The 22,928-nt window shown below is 35.5% G+C and overlaps 3 protein-coding genes and 1 pseudogene across 3 annotated transcripts; 1 reads left to right on the top strand and 3 right to left on the bottom strand.

Annotated features, from left to right (window-relative positions):
• Window positions 1–1,760: 1,760 nt before the first annotated feature.
• Window positions 1,761–2,207, bottom strand: LOC149382403 (mini zinc finger protein 3 pseudogene; annotated as a pseudogene).
• A 4,047-nt stretch (window positions 2,208–6,254) lies between these two features.
• On the bottom strand, window positions 6,255–7,451 carry LOC149382402 (Calcium-dependent lipid-binding (CaLB domain) family protein). Its single transcript, XM_089601490.1, has one exon. The coding sequence runs from the start codon at window positions 7,449–7,451 to the stop codon at window positions 6,255–6,257; it is 1,197 nt and encodes a 398-aa protein (XP_089457616.1).
• A 2,436-nt stretch (window positions 7,452–9,887) lies between these two features.
• PDLP4 (plasmodesmata-located protein 4) lies at window positions 9,888–11,067 on the top strand. Its single transcript, XM_089601489.1, has 2 exons — window positions 9,888–10,701; window positions 10,883–11,067. Exons 1-2 carry the CDS (start codon window positions 9,888–9,890, stop codon window positions 11,020–11,022), a joined length of 954 nt encoding a protein of 317 aa, XP_089457615.1. The 3' UTR covers window positions 11,023–11,067.
• Window positions 11,068–13,689: 2,622 nt separating this feature from the next.
• LOC149382400 (polygalacturonase At1g48100-like) lies at window positions 13,690–16,497 on the bottom strand. Its single transcript, XM_089630745.1, has 6 exons — window positions 15,921–16,497; window positions 15,669–15,836; window positions 15,536–15,574; window positions 15,241–15,448; window positions 15,073–15,154; window positions 13,690–14,429 (listed from the first exon to the last, which is right to left on the bottom strand). The coding sequence occupies exons 1-6, from the start codon at window positions 16,320–16,322 to the stop codon at window positions 13,925–13,927; spliced, it is 1,404 nt and encodes a 467-aa protein (XP_089486871.1). The 5' UTR covers window positions 16,323–16,497; the 3' UTR covers window positions 13,690–13,924.
• Window positions 16,498–22,928: the final 6,431 nt, after the last annotated feature.

The raw sequence follows: 22,928 nt of genomic DNA, 5'->3' as shown, positions 1-22,928 counted from the left end.
AAGTCCTACGTAGTCCATGATAACGAAATGGCAATGCTTGCGTGGCATGATCTATAAAATATCTTCATGCTTATAAGAAAAGGGAAAGAAAAACTATATGTATATGTAAGTTTTACAATGTTATACTGTAATCTGATTGTTGTTTTAAAATACTCTTATCAAATAGCATCGAATAAATACAAATATAGAGTATAGACATGGAAACAAGAAGCTATCTTGTGTAGCTAAGAGTAACAAAATATTAATCAACGAAATCAAGCTATAGCTTACAACAAAAGGGACAAAACCACTTCGAGATAAGGCTTCTTAATTGGGATTTTGGGCCATCATTCATTATATGAGGCCCATTTCATGCTCTAAAATGGCCCCACAACTCGATATACAGTCCACAAAGAATGTGGAATTGCTTCTAATATCTTCTTTTCAAACTTAATCTCTCAAGCATTTTCTTCATTTTTATTTATTTCACAAATACATACTTTTATCGGCACTCTAGCAAAGTAGCAATATTGAAACGTTGTAATTTTAATTTGGCCAACGTTTCAAAAAATTTAAAGATATAACCATCACAATGATGTGTTAATAGCTGATCAAAATTTTGTTTTTATCTTTCATTTAAATACATTGAATTAAAAAAATCAATTTTCTTTTCATATTTATATATGCAATCAATTATTGTCGGTGAATGACTTTGGATTTAATATGCGATTTTATTTACGCTTATTTACAAAAGATCTCTATTTAACAAACGTATATTTACAAAAATACTCATAAATACCCAAAATATTTTGAACTTATTTATAGGTATTTTTGTACAAATAAACTTGTAAATAAAATACAGCGGCTATTTACATGAGATTTACGAAACGTTTACTATTTTGTTAAACTCAAACGTTTAAGTTGACTATTTTACTAATTTTTGTTAAAATATTTAAATTATATTTTTTTAGTTGTATATATCCCTCCGGAGTCGAAATTATGGTTCTACTGATTTCGTATAATAAAATATTATAACGGTTATTATCCTTTTAAAATAAAAAAATAAAAAATTGTTCTTACCCCAATTTTTTTTTTTTAGGACATTGGGCCTCCTTAATTTAATTCATGTGCTGATGAGGGTTTAACTTAAAACATTATTTGATAACTCTCTTCCATATTCTGACTCGTTATCTTGTAGATATGCGTTATCATTTATCTCACTTAGAACTTAGAGCATCTTTAATGGTTTAGCTAAATGTATTGCTTAGCTAAATAGTATTTTTGTCACATAGATTTTTCTAGAGCTAAATAGTTAAGCAACTAGCTTAAATTAGCTAATTTGCTTAGCTAAATCAATAGCCAATATGCAAAACAATGGTTAAGCAACTAGCTAAACATTTGTGATATTTACAAGCAAATCCCTATAATTGTTAAACAAGAAACCATTAAAGATGCTATTAACGGTTTACACAAAAATATATATTAAATAATTTATCTTTTCACATATCCCTCGGTCGTAAGTCTCATACATACACACACACACACACATATATATATATATATATATATATATAATATACATCAGAGTCATGATACGAATACGATGATATGTATATATATATGCTCATTTCTTTCTCTTATCAGCCGAATATATAAATATATAATTTTCAAATATTGGACATATATATATAACATAAACGGTCGATCATTGCCATCGAGAGAGAGAAATACATGCATGATATGAAAAGAGAGAGACAGAGAGAGAGAGAGAGGTACAGGCATGGATACGAAGAAGAAGAAAAAAAGAAAACACAGAACAAGTACATGAAATGATAAATAAATAGAAAGACAGAGAAGAGAAAGAAAGAAAGGAATTAGGTTCTCTTGGCCCTCTTGGGCGGGACGGCCTTGCGCTCAAAGTCGATCTCGCCGTTGACGTTTTCGGGCGGCGGTGGGACGCGGTGGGCGAGCTGCTCGTGGCGGTGGAAGCTGCGGTGGAAGCTGCGGTGGCAGCCGCAGGCCTCGCAGTGCAAAGCCTCCTCCGTCCCCGGCGGCCCTTTCGGAGAGAATTCCCGGCAGCCGTCCACGGCGTGCCCTCCCACCGCTATCGCGTGGTTGCGCCGGCACTCCATGTACCTGCTCTCCCTCTCCTCCGCCTCCGCACTCCCATTGTTGTTCTCACCTGCCATACTGCAAATATATATATATATATATATATATAGAGAGAGAGAGAGAGAGAGAGAGAGAGAGAGTCTATGTGTTGTTGTTGTTGTTGTGGTGATGAAAGAGGAGTAGGGTTTGGGTGGTATTTATAGTGCCCAAATGAGGGTGTGACACTGGTTTATTTCGTGAAGGGGTGACAGAAGGGTTTTTGTTTTTGTCCTGACACAAAGAGAGAGAGAGAGAGAGAGAGAGAGAGAGAGAGAGAGAGAGAGAGAGAGAGTGTTATGTTATGGCTGAGGATGTTTATTTTACAGCTATGAAAAGTTTGTTCATATGTTACGTTGAGACACCATCTTCTACACCGTTTTCATTTCAACTCGTCCGTTTTTCTTCCTCTACTACTCTCTCTCTCTCTTGTTTCAGAGAGAGAGAGAGAGAGAGAGAGAGTTTTGGCTTGTGTAAATGGTGTGTAGAGAGAGAGAGAAAGTAAGGTGAAACGCTCTCTCCCTCGTCGTCTTTTTATGGCACTGTTTGTTTCACTGTGTGAAGGTGAACGTTTTTATTTATTTATTTATTTATTTATTTTTTTTGTGTAACTCGAGGTAAACTTAAATTTCCAAAAGTCTCATCAAAGTTAAATTTATTACTTGAGAATGGAAGTTTTCTCAATTTCATAAATTTCAGAAGTTATTCTCTCTCAGGTTTTTTATTTATTAGTTTATTAAATAGCTATAGATTCTTGGAACAACAACCAAGTTATTTAACTCATTTTCCACTTATCAAAACTACTTTATAAGAAAAATTGGTTTAGTGGTTAGCATTTATCCAAGAGATGAGTTTGAGTCACAGCTAATTAAAAAAAATATCATAAAAATACGAGAATCCCAAGTCAACATAATTTAGAACAATTATACAAATCATTTGGGGTAATCAAATTAGTAACAAACAAATAAATTCATCAATTGATTATTGTAACCTAGTTTTAAAACACGTAAAATAATGGAAAATAATTTATCCCTTTTTGCCCCATTTTGTGTCTTCAAAACCAACCCATTCGCAATTTAGAACCCGTACTATTTTTGCAGCGATATTTTTTTGGGTTTTGATACCGTACATGAGAGAGAGAGAGAGAGAGAGAGAGAGAGAACAAGAGAAAGTTGTGTTCATGAAATTTTAATCTAGATTTAGTCTTCATCAATTTTTTAAAAGTAAAATTATAATTATTATAAAAATTATAAAAAACGAACCAAAGATCGTGTTGATCCTTTATCTAATGATTAACATATTAAGCGAATGAGGATCGGCTACAGAAATATTTTGTATTGGGATACTCCATCTTGATAATACATGTGATATGACTAATCTTGATTAGTCATATTAATACTCTGATAATTTGACTAACTATCAAATAATTTGATCCACATTCGAAAATCTTATCTCACGATACAAAGCGGATATACGGTTACATGCGTTATTAATCTTATGGATACTTTTTAGTTTGTCTTGTCATCAAAATAAAAATTGTCTCGTAGTTTCCAACGCTTGAAAATCTCCGTCTCGCGACAATGATTCAAAAGCGGCTAAGATTTTATACGCCAATGAGCTATTACATCTTAGTAATAATGATTTCATGTGTTACTAATCGTGATTAATCTTATGGATACTTTCTAATTTGTCTTGTTATTGAACTAAAAGTTGTTCTCATATCATCCAACGCTTCAAAATCTTCGTCTAACGACAATGATTCAAAAGCGGCTAAGATTTTATACGCATTGGGGGATCGATACTACATCTTGGTAATAACGGTTTCATATGTGACAATCTTGATTTATCTTATGGATAGTTTCTAATTTAACTTTCATCAAATTAAAAGTTATTCTTGTGGTCCACGCTTCGAAAAACTTTTTCTCGTTATGGGGATTCAATAGCGCCAAAACATTTGTGCATATTAGGGGCGGTTACAGCTTGATAAAAATTATGATATAAGCGTGATTAGCCTTGCTTAATCTTATTGATTCTTGCTTCGAGTTTGATTTGTTTCAAATAGGAATTCAAAACCAGCCACGATTTTATACGGATTGAGGGGTTACATCTTGGAGATTTATTAGGTAATACGATCCCGACATAAGTCATTTAGTTATTGTTAATAGGTATTTGTTATTCACAAAAAAAAAATGAAATCATGAAAAACTTGATATAATTTTCTAATTTCAATAATGAGTCTGATTTTATGTAATCAATTCAACTAGCCCGCTCGCTGAAAGATACCCAAGTTATTCCAGTTAATTTCAATTCTATTCGGTATTCTAAATAAAATCGAATAACTAAGGTAAATGCGATCATGATTAAGGTCTTTTTTTTTTGTTGCTCGAATGATAAAAGTCATTTAGTTATTGTTAATAGGTATTTGTTATTCATTCATATTATTATAATTATTTAAATTATAAAAAAGTTGATATAATTTTTCTAATTTCAATAATTTATCCGAATTTCGTGTAATCAATTCAACTGACCCGCTTACTGAAAGTGACCCACGTCTGTTCTGTTAGCGGTATATTCTAAATAATAAAGAATAATTTTACATGTAACCGATCTTAAACATTAGAGGGTGAGATGAGACGCTAAAGTTAAAAGACAAAAAAGAGTGGAAATAGCTTTCAATATGGCCGTTTTAGTTTGTAATTTTTTTTAATATTAGTTGTTAAATTATTTATTTCATAAATTTTCATAAATAACCGTTTTTATTTTTAAAGTGTCAATTTTATCATTAGTAATTGTTAATAAATTTTAATAACTGTTGATCAAATTTCAATAAATGTTAACCATAATCAATATACTAATATTTTTAATCAGATTTCAAAACTATTAACCAAATTTCAAAAACTGTTGACCAGATTTTAGATATTGATCGAATTTCAATAATTGTTGATAAAATACAATAACTATTAACATGCATATTTCAAAAACTGTTAATCAAATTAAGAACACAAGGTATTTTTGTCTAAAGAAAAGGGAAACGGTAACTATCAAATGTTTTGAAAACAGTGAGATTTGAAAAATGACGCACGTTTTAAATTAGATATGTAATTTTTCACAAGTGCTTTTATTTATAGGCTAATTAGATATTTTAATTTCGGGCTTAAATTTTTTTTTTTTTTTTTTCTATAAATAAGTGAACGACTTGGACCATAAGAATTGCTAAATATAGTCAAAATATATAAATTTATTTTTTTTAAAGAAAAATAGTCACAAAGATGACGTGATAGAGTTTAAGCGTTTTTCATTTTACATATGTTTGAATTTTAAATTAAATATTTAAATTATTCAATTAATATTAAATGATTGAATTATTTTCAGAATTATAGTGATCAATTATTCTTTTATTTTTTTACTTGATTTAGTTCCACAATCATAATTCCATCAAATAATGTTAGACTGTTTCATTACCACGTTTCAAAAAAAAATTATAAAACAAATTTCCGAAAACTTAATGTGGAGAGAAACCTCCGAATCACAGAAACTAATAATATAGTACTCCTATATAAACTTTCGAAGAGAGAGTTAGTCATACATCCATTTAAACTCCCTATATGGTGAGAAGAGAACAGAGGACTCCAAACTCCGAGCGATGAAGAGTTAATCATTGACGACAAATTCAACAAATAAACCAACTAATCAGAGCAACAAAAAAAACCAACAAAAATATAAATAAGTTAAAAAAAAAATCTATTTCAATTATTCCGTTGGTCCATACTAGAAATTGGAGTTTGATCACCGGCTCTGGAGATTTATAAAGTATAAACTATAAACCTCGAGCAAAAAAAATAAAGTATATAAACCAAAACGGTTGGAACCAAAAATAAATAAATTACAAAATAGAATCAACCAGGATAGAGAAAAATTCATATCACTAGTCATGTTACACAATTTTTACTTTGCACATGCATGACAACAACAAGAAGTCCTCCTATACTTATACATAATAAATAAATAATAAATATATAAAGTGTTTATATCAATAACACGCCCATCGCTAGCCATGCATGCATGCACGTACTTTAAGTACGTGCGATTACGAACCTCAAATCCCTCCCTCTCTCCCATCTCTCAGCCTATACATACTGATCACCGTAGTGCAGCTCCGACAAACTGATCGGACCGTCGTCATCACCATCATCATCGCCGCCGTTCGACTTCTTTTTCCGGCCACTCTTTCCACCGCACGTGATGGAAAACTCGCACCCGTAAGCCGTCCCGAAGCACGAGAACAGCCCCGAACCCGCCCGCCGGTGACTCCTCTTCGAAGGAGTCGCCGCCAGAGCCGCCATTGCGTCTCCGCTCACGTTGTTCTTCTTGTACGTCGACCGTCTGATCATCATCATATTATTATTATTGTTGTTATTGGTACTCTGGTAGAGAGGGTGAATCTCCGATCGCCACCGTTCGATCTTTGTCTTCAGTCCTTCGACGCTATCCTCGTCTTCCTCGACCCAGTCCTCGAGGATCGAGCTCTCGGCGGCGTCGACGAGCCTCTTCTTCGGGTAAACCCCCATCGCGATCGCCGCCGCGACCACGGACGGAGACGGACCCACGTCGGAGGAGACCGAGCCTCGTCCTTTGGTCCCGTTGGCGGCGATATCGCTCACCACCGAGTCGCTCTCCGTCCCGGCCGGCTTCAACAGGTAAACCTCGCTGATCGACCTCTCGCTCTTCGATCGCCGGAGCCTCATCCTCTGCTGGTGGTAGTACCGGCTCACGTCGGAGACTCTCCTCGACGCCGGCTGATCTTCTCCGACGGCGCTGGCGAGGAGGACGTCGGAGGCGCTGATCTCGCTGCCGGAGAGAGGCATGCTCCGGCGAGTCGCGTCGAGGAGCGCCACCGCGAGGTCGACGACTCCCTGGGGCCGCCCCGAGGGCCGGCGGAGCTGGAGGGTCAGGAACCTCGTCCTGGACCGTCGATAGCCCGTCTTGTTATCCCGATCCGACGGCTCGGAGGGGAAGAGGCTCGAGACGAGGGCGGTGACGCTGCCGATGGGGACCGCGGCGCCGTCGCTCCGGCGAGTCGTGGCGTAGATCTCGAGGTTCACGAGCGCTGAGTCATCGTCGTCGTCGTTGTCGTTTTCGAGCCGGAAGACGAACTTCTCGTTCCACGTCGGACTGTTCTGTCCTTTCGCGTCGGGACGGGTCTCGAGCTTCCGCTTCGGGTCCATCCACACGACGGCGAATGGCTTCATGGACTTTGACACGTGAGCGAGGTCACGTGCCGAGAGGAGGGTGAGCTCCAGGAGCTGAGAGCCGCCCTTGGGCATGTTTATCAATATATATTTTCTATTATTTATATTGATTACTTTATTAATTACTCGCCGGCGTTTGAATGACGACGAGCGAGTAATTTATTATGTGTTTTGTGGTATTGAATAAAAAAAATTAATGAATCTGTGGTTTATGGTTTTTTGCCTTTTTGGGGTCTAGTTTGAGAGAAAAAGGCCCAAATGGGATTGAAGATAGAATGGCCTTTTATTTTAGAGGGAGTTTGTTAGCCGTTGTGCTAATTTTAGAACAGCATGCGATTTGTCTGACAAAACCATGGCAATAACGAGTCATGGTTTTTGAGACAAAAACGAGTAAAATATAATCAATAATCAATTTTATGTTGTCGTGAGTTGTGTGTGATGAGACGAGTAAAAAGCCAATTTTACAAAAAAAAAAATTATTTTTGTGTTTTAGAAGAAAATCAGTTACCTAGGATGAGAATCTATTTCAAACGGTTAAAATGCATTACTCGTCTCGGCAGAGCTAGCCTGTCGTTTTGCAAACGGGAAAATGAAAAAAGCATGAAAGAGTTAAGAAAACAAATTAAATAAATATATTTGGAAGTTACAACTAATTAAAAGGTAACTTTCTTTCACTTCTTGTCCTTATCGTATTTTGGCCCAACCACTATATCCAAAAGACGAAATAAAACTTGAAAATACTAATTTAATCAAAGGCTAACCGGATTCAAGTTCATTCATTTAAGACTTTTATTAAAGAAATTAAACAGAAATTTTAAATTTTAAATAAGACCTATTTTTCTCCTTTACTAATATTTTTAACTAATATAACGTAATTGTTAATTAATCACACCTAATTAAAAATATATCATATTTGAAAAGTAAGTCTTCACCATTAAAATAAGGGTTATTAAGTTATATAGCCACACGGATATAGTGGATTGAGATATAGCCCATCTTTGGTTAATTTCTTGTAAATAGTCAAGTAAACTTATTAACAAATTAATAAATTAAAAGCCTTATTTAACACAACCAAACATATATTTTAGGTAGTTAATTGACTGCCACGTATGCAAGTTGGCTATTTACAAATTATTTATCAAAGGTTTGCTAATTTACAATTCCTATAGTTTAGGTGGTTTACGTAGCCAATTTTTTTTTAAAATAATCGTCTTGTTTTATCAAGAGCTTCATAACCGAGGTCATGAATTTTTACATGCGTTATTAGTCTTGCGTAGTCTTATTGATTCTTATAAATTATAATTTTGTTCAAATTGGAATTGGTTTGTCTCACTATAGGGATTCAATGCCGGCTATAATTCATCATGATTTTTTTTTTTTTTTTTAATCAGAACAATTCATACTAGTTTGATGTGTACTACATCTTGATAAAACAAAATAAAACAAAAAACTAACCAGCCACAACTTCCCTTCGCTTCTTGTCCTTATCCACATGTTGGCCCAACTACTATTTCAATAAAACAAAATAAAACCTGAAAGTACTAATTAATCTAAGGCTAACCGGATTCAAGTTCATTTAGTATTTCTATTCAAGGAAATATACACAAATTTTAAAATTTAAATAATATTTTTTTCATTTACTAATATTTCAACGAATATAGCGTATTTTCAATTAATCACAGCTAATTAAAAATATATTACATATTCTTCCGTCACATGTGAAGGTTAATTATGAATAAAATTCTTCATGGTTCCACCCACGTTTAAAAAAAATATTGATAATCGGACTTTATTTTCTACAGATTTATTCATTAACCAAACCAAATTACTTTACGGAGATGACTTATTTGCACACATATCTTTCTTAAATTACTATATGAATTTGGCAAACTCTCTCCATTTTTTTTCGTTAATAGTTTATGAATATAAAAAATTTAGATGATTTTTTTTTATCAATTTTTAAATTAATTATAGACGAAATTGTATGAAAAATTAAACGGCTACTTTCGATCCATCTTCGTATATTGTTGTTTCAACTAAATGAGATTCACATATTGTTATGATTATACTTGTCTTATTGCACACAATATTACAATCTTGAGATTCTGATCATTTATATCTTGAAAATCACATAAAAGATATAATTTTTTACCATAAAGAATAATAAATATGTCGCACGAGTCAGAAACTTGTGCCGCCTAAAAGTTGACTTTAGAAAAAAAATAGTCCGAAGGCAATTTTTCATTTTCAGAGACGACTAAACAATGCAAGAGATAATTTATTGGACAATATGCAATAAACTATAAAATTTATTTTCACAAAACCAAATTCCTTCAACGTTAGATAGAACAGGCTAGAAAACTGAGCACAGGTTTAAACAATCATGCATGGTCACTTTTTCTAAGCGACCACGAAGATTAAAATGACGATCATATACATCACACAATCACTATCGATCTCACACTTCTACCCTTAATTGGATTTTAATCCTCAAAATTAACTCTCTCACAGATGAATCTTCTTCTAATGACGCTAATCTACAGTTTGTCGTGCATTTCCACATCACGCGCGAAACCCGATCCAAATCACTTCACTTTAGTATTCAAAAAGTGCGCCGATCGGTCACACTCGCAGTCGCAGAGCCCAATTCTGAGCTCAGCCGCACGGAATCACCACTCGAAAACACTCTCAGCTCTCTTCCAAGAGCTAGTCTCTCGATCTTCCGATTCAAAATTCTTCAAAACCAGCGAAGGCGACGAAGAAGAAGAACACACCGCCATCTCCGGCGCGTTCCAGTGCAGAGAAGACATCTCCGCCGAGCGGTGTCGGAGCTGCGTGACTAAGCTCGCCGAGATCTCCCGCTCCGTCTGCGGCGGAGCGGAGTCCGCTCGGATCCAGCTCCGGCGATGCTACCTCCGGTACGAGCCCGACGACGGAGGGATGATCTTCTCCGGCGAGAAGTTCTCCTCCACCTCCTCCACTTCTGGCGAGATTCTCCACACGACTTGCGGAGAGAGCGCCGCGGCGGCCGGATTAGGGTTAGGGTTCGGATTGGAGGCGATGAGAGAGGCGGCGTTGGCGGCGTTGGAGGAGGAGATCTCCGGCGGCGGAGGGTTCGCGAGGGCGGTGTTTGAGTCGGTGGCGGCGGCGGCGCAGTGCGAGGGAGGAACGGAGGGGTGCGAGTGCGGGGAGTGCGTGAGTGAGGCGGCGCGGATCGCCGAGGAACACTGTGGCTCGGCTGTTTCCGGCGAGGTTTATTTGGACAAGTGCTTTCTCAGATACTCTTACTATCCCCAAGGCGTTCCCACCAACTTGTATCCAGGTAAACATGATTATTATCACTTTTAAACAAATTATTCTTAAAAATAAAAACTGATTATTTTACATTTTCGCTATTTCGTTAATTCTAAACAAATATTGACTAATTTGCAAATTTATTATTTTAAATTAGTTATTTAGTTAAATCACCCGTTTGAAAATATGTGTTATTGATATGAATTTTATGTTAACGGATGAAGATGAGGAAGAAGGCGGTAATGGTATTAACGGGAAATTGGTGGCCATTGTTGTGGGAGGAGCGGCGGCGCTGAGCTTAGGAATAGTTTTTATGTTGTTCATCAAATCTTGTACTAAAAAAGACGAATGATGACTAGGTCTCGAATGTATTTATTGTAGGTATAATGTGCCAATGTTTGACACTCTTATTTTAATATTGTTGTAATTATAGTTTGGTACTTGTTCTTTTTTTTTTGAAAGTCACGGAATTTCCATTAAAATTGGGTAAAAAACCCATCAAAACAGGAGAAAAACACCTTAGTACATGGAACACTCAAACCTAAGTCGAAGTGAAACTAACACTAAGTTCCGGTAATCGCACGTTTTGTGCATGCTTCCGACAAGTGGAAGAACGACGAGCACAGATATCGAGCACACAAAGGGCTCTTTCAACAAAACCAAAATAGGTTGATGGAAAGATCCACTCAACCTCGGTTTGCTGACCACGAAGAAGATGCATCTCCAACCTGTATAGATCAAAACCTAACAGGAAATCCACAACGGGATAGTGGACAACGGCTAATCCGTGTCCAAGATAAACCAAGTCAAACAAAACGCAACGTGTGCTAACTAGCATAAAAACATAAAGCATAACTAAATAAAACACAAAACAAGAAGCACAACACAACCAAAGCCGAGCTGAACCGAGGCCGAGCCGAGCTGAACCGAGGTCGAGCCGAACTGAACCGAGGCCGAGCTGAACCGAGGCCGAGCCGAGCTGACCCGAGGCCGAGCTGAACCGAGGCCGAGCTGAACCGAGGCCGAGCCGAACTGAACCGAGGCCGAGCTGAACCGAGGCCGAGCCGAGTTGACCCGAGGCCGAGCTGAACCGAGGCCGTGCCGAGCTGACCCGAGGCCGAGCTGAACCGACCCAGGTCGCGCGGAGGGGATGGAGGAAGGTCGAGGAGACACGCGCGCCGTGAGAGCTCGGCGGCGGTGGCGTACGGGCTCGGCGGCGTTGGCGAACGGGCTCGGCGGCGTTGGCGTACGGGCTCGGCGGCGGGGACGACGGATCTGGAGCGGCGGTGGCGTACGGGCTCGGCGGCGGTGGCGTACGGGCTCGGCGGCGTTGGCGAACGGGCTCGGCGGCGTTGGCGTACGGGCTCGGCGGCGGGGACGACGGATCTGGAGCGGCGGTGGCGTACGGGCTCGGCGGCGGTGGCGTACGGGCTCGGCGGCGTTGGCGAACGGGCTCGGCGGCGTTGGCGTACGGGCTCGGCGGCGGTGGCGTGCGGGTTCGGCGGCGTTGGCGTACGGGCTCGGCGGCGGTGGCGGCGTACGGGCTCGGCGGCGTTTATGTTGATTATTTCACAACTCTTTCGGTTACAAAGAGTCAAAATGAATCACATAGCCAAAACAAGTCTCACGGCCAAGTAAACACTCGATAATAAAACTCGCACAAACGAGGTCAAACAATCCGTCAAATTAGAATTTCCAAACAAAACTAGAATCCAACTCAATCAGCCAAAACAAAATCATAGTGAATCATTCTCAGAACAACATCGTACGGCCAAGCACAATTCACGGCCAACATAACAAAATTCAAACCAACCTCGTCCAAAAATCCAATACAAACACAAACCCAACCTCAAATCAAACCAATAATCATGAAAATAACCTCAAAATCTCCATACCACGTTCAAAATAAAAAACCCCCAATTTCAAACATTCATAAACCCTAATTGTTTGAAATTCGTCCAAAATTCATGAGAAAATTCCAAAGAACGTGCTTGAATCCATAAGTTGAGGTGATAATCATCTCATATCAATCTCAAACAACAACAAGACACATCAATTCACGGAATCAAACAAGAAAAATCAAAATCCCCAATTTTTTTCCCATTTCGAATCTTAGTTCTCACAAATCCATTCGGGTTTAATTTTCTTACCAAAATTTCCGTGAATTTGGACTCCTCGGCGTGGTCTCTCTCTTTCCCGGCATCTCTTTCTCGGGCGGCGGCCACGGCGAGCTCGCGGCGGTGGCGCTCTGCTCGACTGGGACGCGCGCGCGGTGGAGCTGTGATGGCACGCGAAGGCTGAGCAAATAGGAAGAAGAAGAAGGTGAGGAAAGGATGATGGTGGTCGGGATGGTGATGAAGGATGGTTCTCGTTGCTGGAATTTTTTTTTCTTGTTCTCTGCATCTGACCGAGCGAAATGAAGAGGAAGAAAGAATAGAAGAAAAACGAGGAAGATAAAGAAAGAAAGAAGGAAAGGAATAGAAAAAAGCCACGTTAGAACTGAATGAAAAAAGAAGGGGGAGAATTGGCCCGCTTAAAATTTTAAACAATCAGGGGTCGCACCAAAAAGTTTTTTAAACTATCTGGTGCGAAAAGTCACACCTGATACTCAAAAGAAAAAATAATTTAAGCGAAATTTTTTGGACTTCTGGTTGACAGTCTGGTGCGACTAGTCGCACTCGAAAATCATTTAGATGCGACTTTTAGGTGCGACTAGTCGCATCTGATAGTCATGCGCATTAGAAAACCAAATTTGTAATAGTGTTGATAGCTTAAATATCTATGCCGTGTCAAGTTTATTTTTGAAGCAATGTATTTTTTTATGTAAAATTATATGTAAATGTGAGACATTATTATAAAATAAAAAAAATAAATAATTACTTAGAAAAAATTTAAAAATCTGAAATGTTCTTAGAATTACCATCTTCATGAAGGTATGTGTGTAAAATAGGACTTAGTGCTAGTGGTGTATACTCTGTAATATATTTGTTTACTAAACAGCTTAAACCATGTAAACTAGCTTTTGGTCACGCTGTTTCAGAGTTTTACATCATAAACTAAGCTTCACATACATCAATTTTTTTTAGCTACATAAACACCACCAACCTTAAAATTCATCAGTCATCACCAATTACAATAAACCTTATTCATCATTACTTTAGTGTGTGTATATATATCAGTAATCTATAATTCGGTTCTAAGGTACGCAGTTGTCATATAACTCTTATGTAAACTTTTTTTTTTTTTTTTCCTGTTTAACACACATCAATATTCTTCTCTCGCATACTATCCGGAAAGCCGTTGAGAAGGCAAACGGCGAGCGGTACAGTCAGCGTCCGCATATCACCGTAGGCGTTCCAGCAGAGCGGGGTCGAGACGAAATTGCCGCGAGAAGAGGGAAAAAGCTCGATCTCGGAGAGGGTGAGATTGGTGCACGGGACGGAGTCGCTGCACGCGAAGCGGATCGCGGGGCTTCTCGTGTCGTAAGTCCCTCTTATGTTGGAGTACGAGACGTCGGAGACGTACACGGCCGAGGTTTGGTTGGGACAGTTCTTGGTGGAGCAATAGTACTGGTCTATGATGATCGGGTTCCGCACCGAGTCCATGTGTATGTTTCGGAACGAAACCCCCGAGACGGACCCGATCCCTCCTTGCCACGTCTTGATCCGAACCCCATTGTCCGAGTTTCTTATCGTCGAGTCGCTCACTGTGATGTTCGACACGCACGCTCGGGTGTTGCGCATCCCTAGGCTTCCGATGCTGCGATGAACAAAAAAAAATATTATCAAGAAACTGTTTGCTTATTATAGTAGTCTGATGACTATCCTCCATTAAAACTACAGAAATTTAGCAATATAATCCACGTAAACATAAGCGTTTGTGTTTTAGCCAACGTTTTGTAAATTTTTCGTAAATTACCAAAACGTTTCGTAAATAGTCATTAATATTACGTAACCAACGTTATGTATACATATTTACTAGAAATAGATTTACGTGGCTAGTTATTTACAAAAAATTAATGAAACATTGGCTATCTGAAAATTTCTAACGTTTCATATGATTAGATAGTCACTGAACCATTAAAATTATAGTATTTATCGCATTATTTTCTAAATTATTATATAATTAAGTTAGAATTTTAACGAGGATCTGAATAGTTTATTTGTCTAGCTCTCTCCCTGGTATTATTTTGGTTCACTAAAGTTGGATAGCCACTGCACTTTTTTTTTTTTGTTCCTGTGGCCCCCGAAAGTTTACGGATTTTGGAAGGTTGATTACTTTTTTTTTTACCTCGCAAAATTTGTTGTTTATTCCTATATATAATTGATTTGGTCAAGTTTTCAGCTGACACAAGGCAGCTTCATTTATTTCTTTCTCATTTAATGATTTGAAATAAGGTTACCTTATTCCATGACTTGGACCACAAGTAATGTTCTTTATGTCTACATTGTGGCACCCAGCACCAATTGACACGCAGTCGTCTCCTGCGAACAGTAAGACCCGAGATTTTATTGGACAAAAAACACTCGGCGAGAAAGAGACTCTAGTTACTGATATCATAGATAATTACCGTTGGAGATGAGTGAGTTATATATCACCACATTGTTTGTGTTTTCTATGTGAATCCCATCGGTGTTGGGGCTCCGAGCAGCCGCTTTTATAGTGAGCGATTCGATGTGTACGTTCTCACAACCGTCGAATCGGAAGTGGAACTGAGGGCTGTTCTTTACACTCAGTCCTTTCACTATCAAGTTGGAGCTCATGAAGAACCTAATTGCCTGCAAGAAAGAAAGAAAAAAAAACAATCAAAATCGCCACTCTAGTAGTACTACACCATTTCTTGGGGGACAAGGAATTGAACTTACTACTGGGCTATCACATGGACCGGCAATGGTTGATCCGCTCTGATGTTCCGAAGAAAATTACAAATTAGAGACGCGTTTAGCGGATAATGATCAGAATTGAAGATTGGGTTTAATCAATTGATTAACTAATTACCTTGTGAGGCTTGCAAGGAAGGTCCCACCATTTCTCTCCTCTGCCATTGATAACCCCATCACCTTGCATTGCCATCCCATTTACTCTATAGAAAACCAGCCATTGCCTCTTGCTATTGCTCTTCGGCCACGAATCTGGCCCGTCCGGTGGCATCACGGTCCCTTCAATCTTCTCGAGCGAAAACAAACCGAACAGAATTATGTCAAGACCGATAAAAAGAAAAGGAAACAAAAACAAAGATATCTTACGTACCTGAAGTGTAAGGCTTGAGGTTTTACAAGGGCCGGTGAAGATCGTGGATTGGATCATGAAAGTGTGGCCGCTCGGAACCAAGATGATCACAGCCTCTTCTTCAGCGTGGCAAGCTGTGTCCCAAGCCATCTTGAAAGCTTGGGTTTCGTCGCTCAAACCATCCCCAACGGCTCCGAAAGACCTCACGTCACAGACCATGGGCTCGGGCTTGGGCTTCGGCTCGGGCTCTGACTCGGGTTCGGGCTCGGTGGCAGGACCTGAGGCCTCTGGTGCTGGTGAAGGTGGGAATGAAATTGTTGATTCAGAGTACAAGCTCTCAAGAGGAGAAGTGTAGTTGATTAACCTGCCTTGCGTTGCAAGAAAGAGTAAACTCAAAGAGAAAAAGAGCAAAACACTAGACATTGTTGCTGCAATTTTGTTTCGGAGTTCAGCACTTTATTGCTTCTAGAGCAAAGGTTTCACTAAATATCATCCTATATAGAGTATGTATATAGACTACTAGGCATGAGTTGTGTCACTCTCTCATATCATCATCTATGGATTGAGCATTTTATAGGGAAATGCAGAGAAGTGTAAGACTTTTCTAAGCTTCCCTGTTTGTGCTGTGACCAATCTAAACTCTAAGCACTAAAAAAACAAGTTGCAATAGTGAATCAACTTGGTCTACAGTCTACACTACACACAAACATTACTTGGAATGAAAGCTAGTGATTTTATTTTTTTAATATATTATTCTTTTAGTAGGAGTACAGTTATAGTGGAAACAACTATTGTGGGTCGGTCCACGCTTCACATTATCGTATTGGCGTGAGAACCGACCACCTTCCTAAATTGAATTTGCCATTCCTTTTTTTTTTTCTCTAGTGAAGAATATTGAGCTACCAAAAATGTAAGGACAAACCCTAGTGATGACAAACGACACAAAACAAAACAAACAAAAAAAACAAAAACAAAACTAGAGAGAGAGGTGGAAGATGTGATAGTTACTTATACTTGGTTCAAATTCTCAATGTTCTTTGCCTAAGTTTAGGACTAAAAGGAGTAAAAGTAATGTTTTTTTTTAGGAGTGACATGATATATTAGCAGTGCAAAGTACAATTGATATTATTGATCAAAAATATATAATTTATGATAAATTTTAAAAGGGCATGTATCTCTGCAATCCAGGGAATTCGAACTCAAGATCTCTTCGTCGAAGTATGTGTGAGATTATCACTAGAACAAATTAGTCACAATTATAAATAATGCTTGTGTTGGAAGAAAAATAGGTAAATTTTTAGCTTTTTTAAAATATCTTATTTTTATTTTATCTTATTGGTATTGGACAAATAGTACATGCCCATTTGAACGCCTTCTCTTCTCACTTCATTATGTTTTGATGGGCTACAAATAGTAGCGATGCACGATGAAGAGAGCCAAAAGGAATATTCATGTCCATTATTGAAGGGATCCCATTATTGAAGAGCTTTCACTTTTAACTCCCTATATATGAAAATGGCCTATAAACAGCTAAGAGAAATTTCATTTGTATGTGTAATAATAGGTCAAATTATAGGTTTATGTCTAATATTAAATAAATTTTAGAATTATGTTTATTTTTACTAAATTATCATTAAAATTACAGTGTTTTAGCTCAATAGTCAATTGATATTAATAAATTTGTATAATACCTAAAATTTATCTAAAATTAGTGATATAATCAAAATGTCTTAAGCACAACATTTCAACAATTTTTTTGATCCTATGATTTTTTTTTTATAAATGGTTTCATTAACACAAAAATTGATAATGTAATTTAGGCTATTTTATTGAAAACTTAAAATTTTAATTATTTTACTAATCAATAGCTTCTAACTATTTTATATAGTCTTTTCTTAAAATTAATAAATTCTCTGACGGTATTTCATCGCATCGTATATAACATTTTTTGTTTTTTGAGGCAATAAAGTACAATGAGAAAAGTTATTCGTTTTAAAAGTCATTTGGTAAAATACATATAATTCTAAGAATTTATACCATTGTTTAGACATGAAAACTTAATTTCATTAGGATTCATCGTACCAAACCCTACATGTATTCAATTTTTTTCACAACATTCAAGATTAACGACTTGATCATGCCTGTCTTTGGGAAGTCAGATTCGAGGTGTTATTAAATATTTATATTCTGTGCTTTATTAGGTTGTCCTTCAATAGTGGTGTCTCTATCCACTCTGGATATTCCCAAATCATTGTGGCGATTCCACACTAAAAAAAAAAAAAACACTAAAAAAACACTATTGAGCAATTTCGTAAACGCAAAGAGGCAACTCAACTCTCAGCCGTCCAAATAATACCGACTAGTTAGTGGAAAGTTAACATGTCTCTATCTTCCAATGCTCACAATTACACCACATAGTTACTTATGTCCACATTGCTTTTTTTTTTTCATATAATAAATATATCAATTACCAAGGGCGCCCTGATATTACAAACGAAAAATGTTTCTCACTGTAATTGAAATAAGAAGCCAGGGATTATTTTATTATATATTATTTGAGGGGTAATTAACGAGATGTCTTTGGTTGGTAGAGTGTTTGAGTGTTAGAAGAAGGCATTTTTTCTTTGTAAGAAAATGACATATCGGTCCGTGTATTTTTATTTTTATCGCGATTTTGCATAGATCCATTGGGTTACGACTTGTACATGAAGACTAGTTTGTTGATTGAGAAATTAGTTGTAGAAGTAGCACTAAATCGGGTCAAAAGCATAATTTCCCAATTTGAAGATCCATTTAGACTCAAATCCTCTTTATACATGCACGACTCGACTGAATGGAAAATAAAATACATTATTGAAAAACATCGAATGAATGTCGTTGAATATTTCATATGCAATGTTATTTTTTGGTAAAACATTAGGTTTGGTTTTGAATGGAAATTCGGACATCAAATGATAGACTCATTTCGCTGAATCATCTCTTTTTACAGTTGTATGCCTTCATTTTATAATAAGTAAAAACTCTCCCAAAATTACTTAAGAGGTAAGACGAGAAAAAAGTGAGGAAAATTACTATTTTTCTCAAAGGAATTCAATAATAATAGGCGTGAATGATTGTGAAGATCCAAATGTATTAGAACGAAATACATCTCAACGTATTAGAAAATTAGAAGAAAATCATATTTCTACAGAAACAAGTTTAAGCATTTTCTTTTCATAAACTCAAATATGAACATCTATGACTTGCATAATAAAAGTTAAGAAAAGGTTGTGGCAAACACTTGCAAATTATATGTTGTATAGTGTAGCATATATGTAATCAGACGAACAATATATTAGGGAGGGCTAAAATAAAAAAATAAAAATATTATTTTAAAGGGAGCTAATATAATATTTTTTTCAATGTAAATAAAAATAATTAAATAAATAATAGTTAAAAAATTAAAAGCTGATATTTGAGAGAGGGCTTAAACAGCCTAGGCCCAAGACAGATCCATCTCCGTACGTAATGTATATGTTTAATTCCACAGGTGGCTAGTTTGAAGATTATGATTCTTTGAATACCCCGAATTTTCATAACTTCTATAAATACCTCATTTAATTTTATTATCAAATCATTTTCTCGATATTTTTCATGAAATGTAAAAAAACTAATATAAATTTAAATGAAACTGCGACATTTTGATAGTCGGAATGAGAAGCGAGATGTTTTTGGAAAACGTTATAATTTCATTCCACTTGTTTAAATTGTTTAAACTAAAATCTAATTTTTTTAGATTTTTAAATTAACATATTAAAGTGGCCATACCAAACCCAGTAAGATTTACCTTAATCGTCTTAAATTAGAGAGACATTGTAAAAAAACTAAAATACGAAATTAACAGTAAATTGATGAATTGCTTAGATAATAATATACTTTATTATAATTATCTTTTGCATACAACGCATTACAAGTTAAAACTTAAAATATGAAACGTAATATTTCTTTCTCTTTTGTATTGGAAATTACAATTTGAAGGAAATAGAAGTTTACAATAAATATGAAGAAATTAAAAAAAATTCTTTTGTGTTTGGAAATCAAAGAAATTTGATAAATACAATAGAGTTCTTGTTGAATCACTTCAAACAGAAAGCTAAAATCTACCATTAGTGCAAATTTGCTAAGATTTTTATTTTCCAACAATTTTGTTCAAGGAAGACGAATGAATAAATATTTAAATTATACATTTTTTTCTTAGAAGTTTTCCTCAAATGTGATAATAGTTGAAAAAGAAAATACCGTTAGTTCATATGTTTTTCCCTCAAATTTCGAGGGACCTAAAAAGAAAATGGCTTTTTTTAATTGGAAAAGGGAAGTAACTTTTTTTTTTTTTTTTTTTACTATGATTAGCCTCAACAATGCGCTCCGTGCAATTTAACTCAATTGAAAATATATTTGATTAGAACTTTGAATAAATTGCATTTACGTGTGAGCTGTGATATTCAACGGTTGATCAGCGGATCAGCGTTATGAAATAAACACTCAAAATTTGTGAGTCCCACCATACTCATCACTCTCTACAAATTTGCCAAATCAACGACTATGTACGCTGATTCACTGTTGATCATCATTTTCATTTACATTCTATTTGGTATGACCGTATGTTATGCTTTTTTCTTCTATAATATATATATATATATATATATATATATATAATATTAGTGTAGGATGTATTGTTAATTAATGCATCTTTTATTTTTTAAAATCTAAGACATTTATGTAAAATTATTGGATTCCCAACTCCTTAATTTTCTTCTATGATATAACAAAACTCATCTTATTATGGAGGAATATACCAGAAGTCACGAGAGATAGAGCTGCATATATAAGGAAAAAAAAAACCCATGAAACATTACACGCGCAACCCATTATTATCATCAATTTTATTTTTGACAATTAGATCATCTCCAATCTACTCTATAATGGACTAGAAAGTAATAAAATAAGGTTGGATATGTTCCAATTCAATTATATTTTTCACTGTATTATGTGTTGGAATAAATGGAGATTTTGGATAATAAAGAATATTTATTATCTTGCAAGCTGCTGACTTTTGGAACATATTTGAGTGAGGTCTACTCAACTGAATTGTTTAATTCCGACGTATTATTATTCTTTGTGGAAAGGGGTATAATATCGATTATAATTTTATCAAAATCAGAGTTATAATGAATGAGAAATTGATATTTAAAAGGGTAATTTAGCAAAATAGCCAACTCAAACCTTAGAAATTGCTAAATAGTCAAGGTTTTGTAAATATTAAGTAAATAGCCACTCGGATGACGTGGACGAATCAGAATTTTTTTCAATTCCAGTTTGTGTCCTTTTATCTTTTGAATCCGAAATTATTTGAAATTTGAATTTTTTTTCCAATATCCTGAATTTCAGAGTGATTAAAATTGAGTGGTTAATTTTGGATCCATATTTTTAGCAACTGAATAATTACGTGGGTTATTTATTCCTTATTTTGTTTCCATATATATATATCTGGCATTATTAATTTCTTTTTTCTTTAATCCGATTCTTTGTGTAATCATCTGTAAATAGTTGTAAATCATAGTGTAATCAGTTGTAAATAACTGTAAATAATAGTATAAATAGTTATAATCAGCAGTTTTTTTTTTAACTTAAATTTTATTTTTCGAAAATTCTGTTTGATTTTGAATTTAATTGTTTAACAATGATGATAATATTTTAGGCAAATTAGTTTTAATTCTGGAATATTCGGTCAATCTAAAGAATATTTCCCTATTTATCGTATTTAGTTATGAGATTCAAGCCATTTAGTCTTTAATGATACTTAAAATTAGATTGAATATTGATATATTACGTGTTTTAAGCAGTTAACACATTCAAATCTTTTTATATTAGGCAGTTTACTTTTAAATTTGAATTATTCGGTCAATCTAAAAGAATAATTCCCTATTAATTAGTATTTAGTTATGAGATTACGTGTATTTAGTCTTTAGTGGTATAGAATATCTGATCAAATATTAGTATATTACGTGTACTAGACATATACGCTATTTAAATCTTTTTGTAAGTCACAATTTGAATTATGTAAAATTGGTACTTTTTTCCAAATTTTTTGTAATTATAAAGTAAATAACTGTAAATAACCATATACTATAGTCAACAATATATAAATTTGCAGTAAAAACTGTGTAAATACAAAGTCACATTAAATACAACATCACGAGTATACAGAACTATAAATCGTATGAGTACAAAATTTATTAATTAATATGTCTTTACATCTACTTAGGTGTCCGGTAATTTTGATCGGCGTTTTCTCTGACAACTTTCCTCACCATATTATCATTCTGTGTACACAAAGAAAATGAAGATTGTGTAAATATTTGTAAACAACTCATTTCCAAACTCTTTGCTAGAATCAAGTAAATAGCTGTAAATAACATTGTAAATCTCATGTAAATATAATGTAGTCAACGTACAAAAATGGTTGCTTCGCAAAATGATAAAACTTGAAAAATGAGTTTGGTTTACACAACCACCGTAAAAAATTAAAATAACCCTAATATCTCAAACTTCAAAGATTATTTGTGGGTATTCAATAATCGAATCAACAAACCCATATTTTTGTTTTTTTTTTAGTAAATCTCTTTCAAAATAAAGTAAATACTAATCAATATATGCGTACCTGTATGTATATTCGGTATAACCATACACAACAAGATTGACACATCTAGCCATTTAAAATCGAACCCCCAAATCTCGTATGCAAATGTTTAGGGTTTAAGGCAAAAAACTAAGATTACGAATAAGCAATATACAACATTAACTACTGGCCCTTTATCCCAGAGGAAGAAGAACAAGAAAAAATTCATTTTATTCAATAACCGATCCATAAAACCATATTTTCTCTTTTATTTTTGTGTAAATCTTTGACGAAAATTAGTAAATACGAGTTAAAATAGCAAGAACCTCTACGCATGCATACCAGGTTTAGATTCAGCTGCCGAAATTGCT

Source organism: Urtica dioica, chromosome 11 (assembly GCF_054948205.1).
Source record: "Urtica dioica subsp. dioica isolate 48M chromosome 11, U.dioica_male_clone48M_v1_H2, whole genome shotgun sequence".
NCBI lineage: Eukaryota > Viridiplantae > Streptophyta > Magnoliopsida > Rosales > Urticaceae > Urtica > Urtica dioica.
This window is presented reverse-complemented; position numbering and strand designations above follow the sequence as displayed.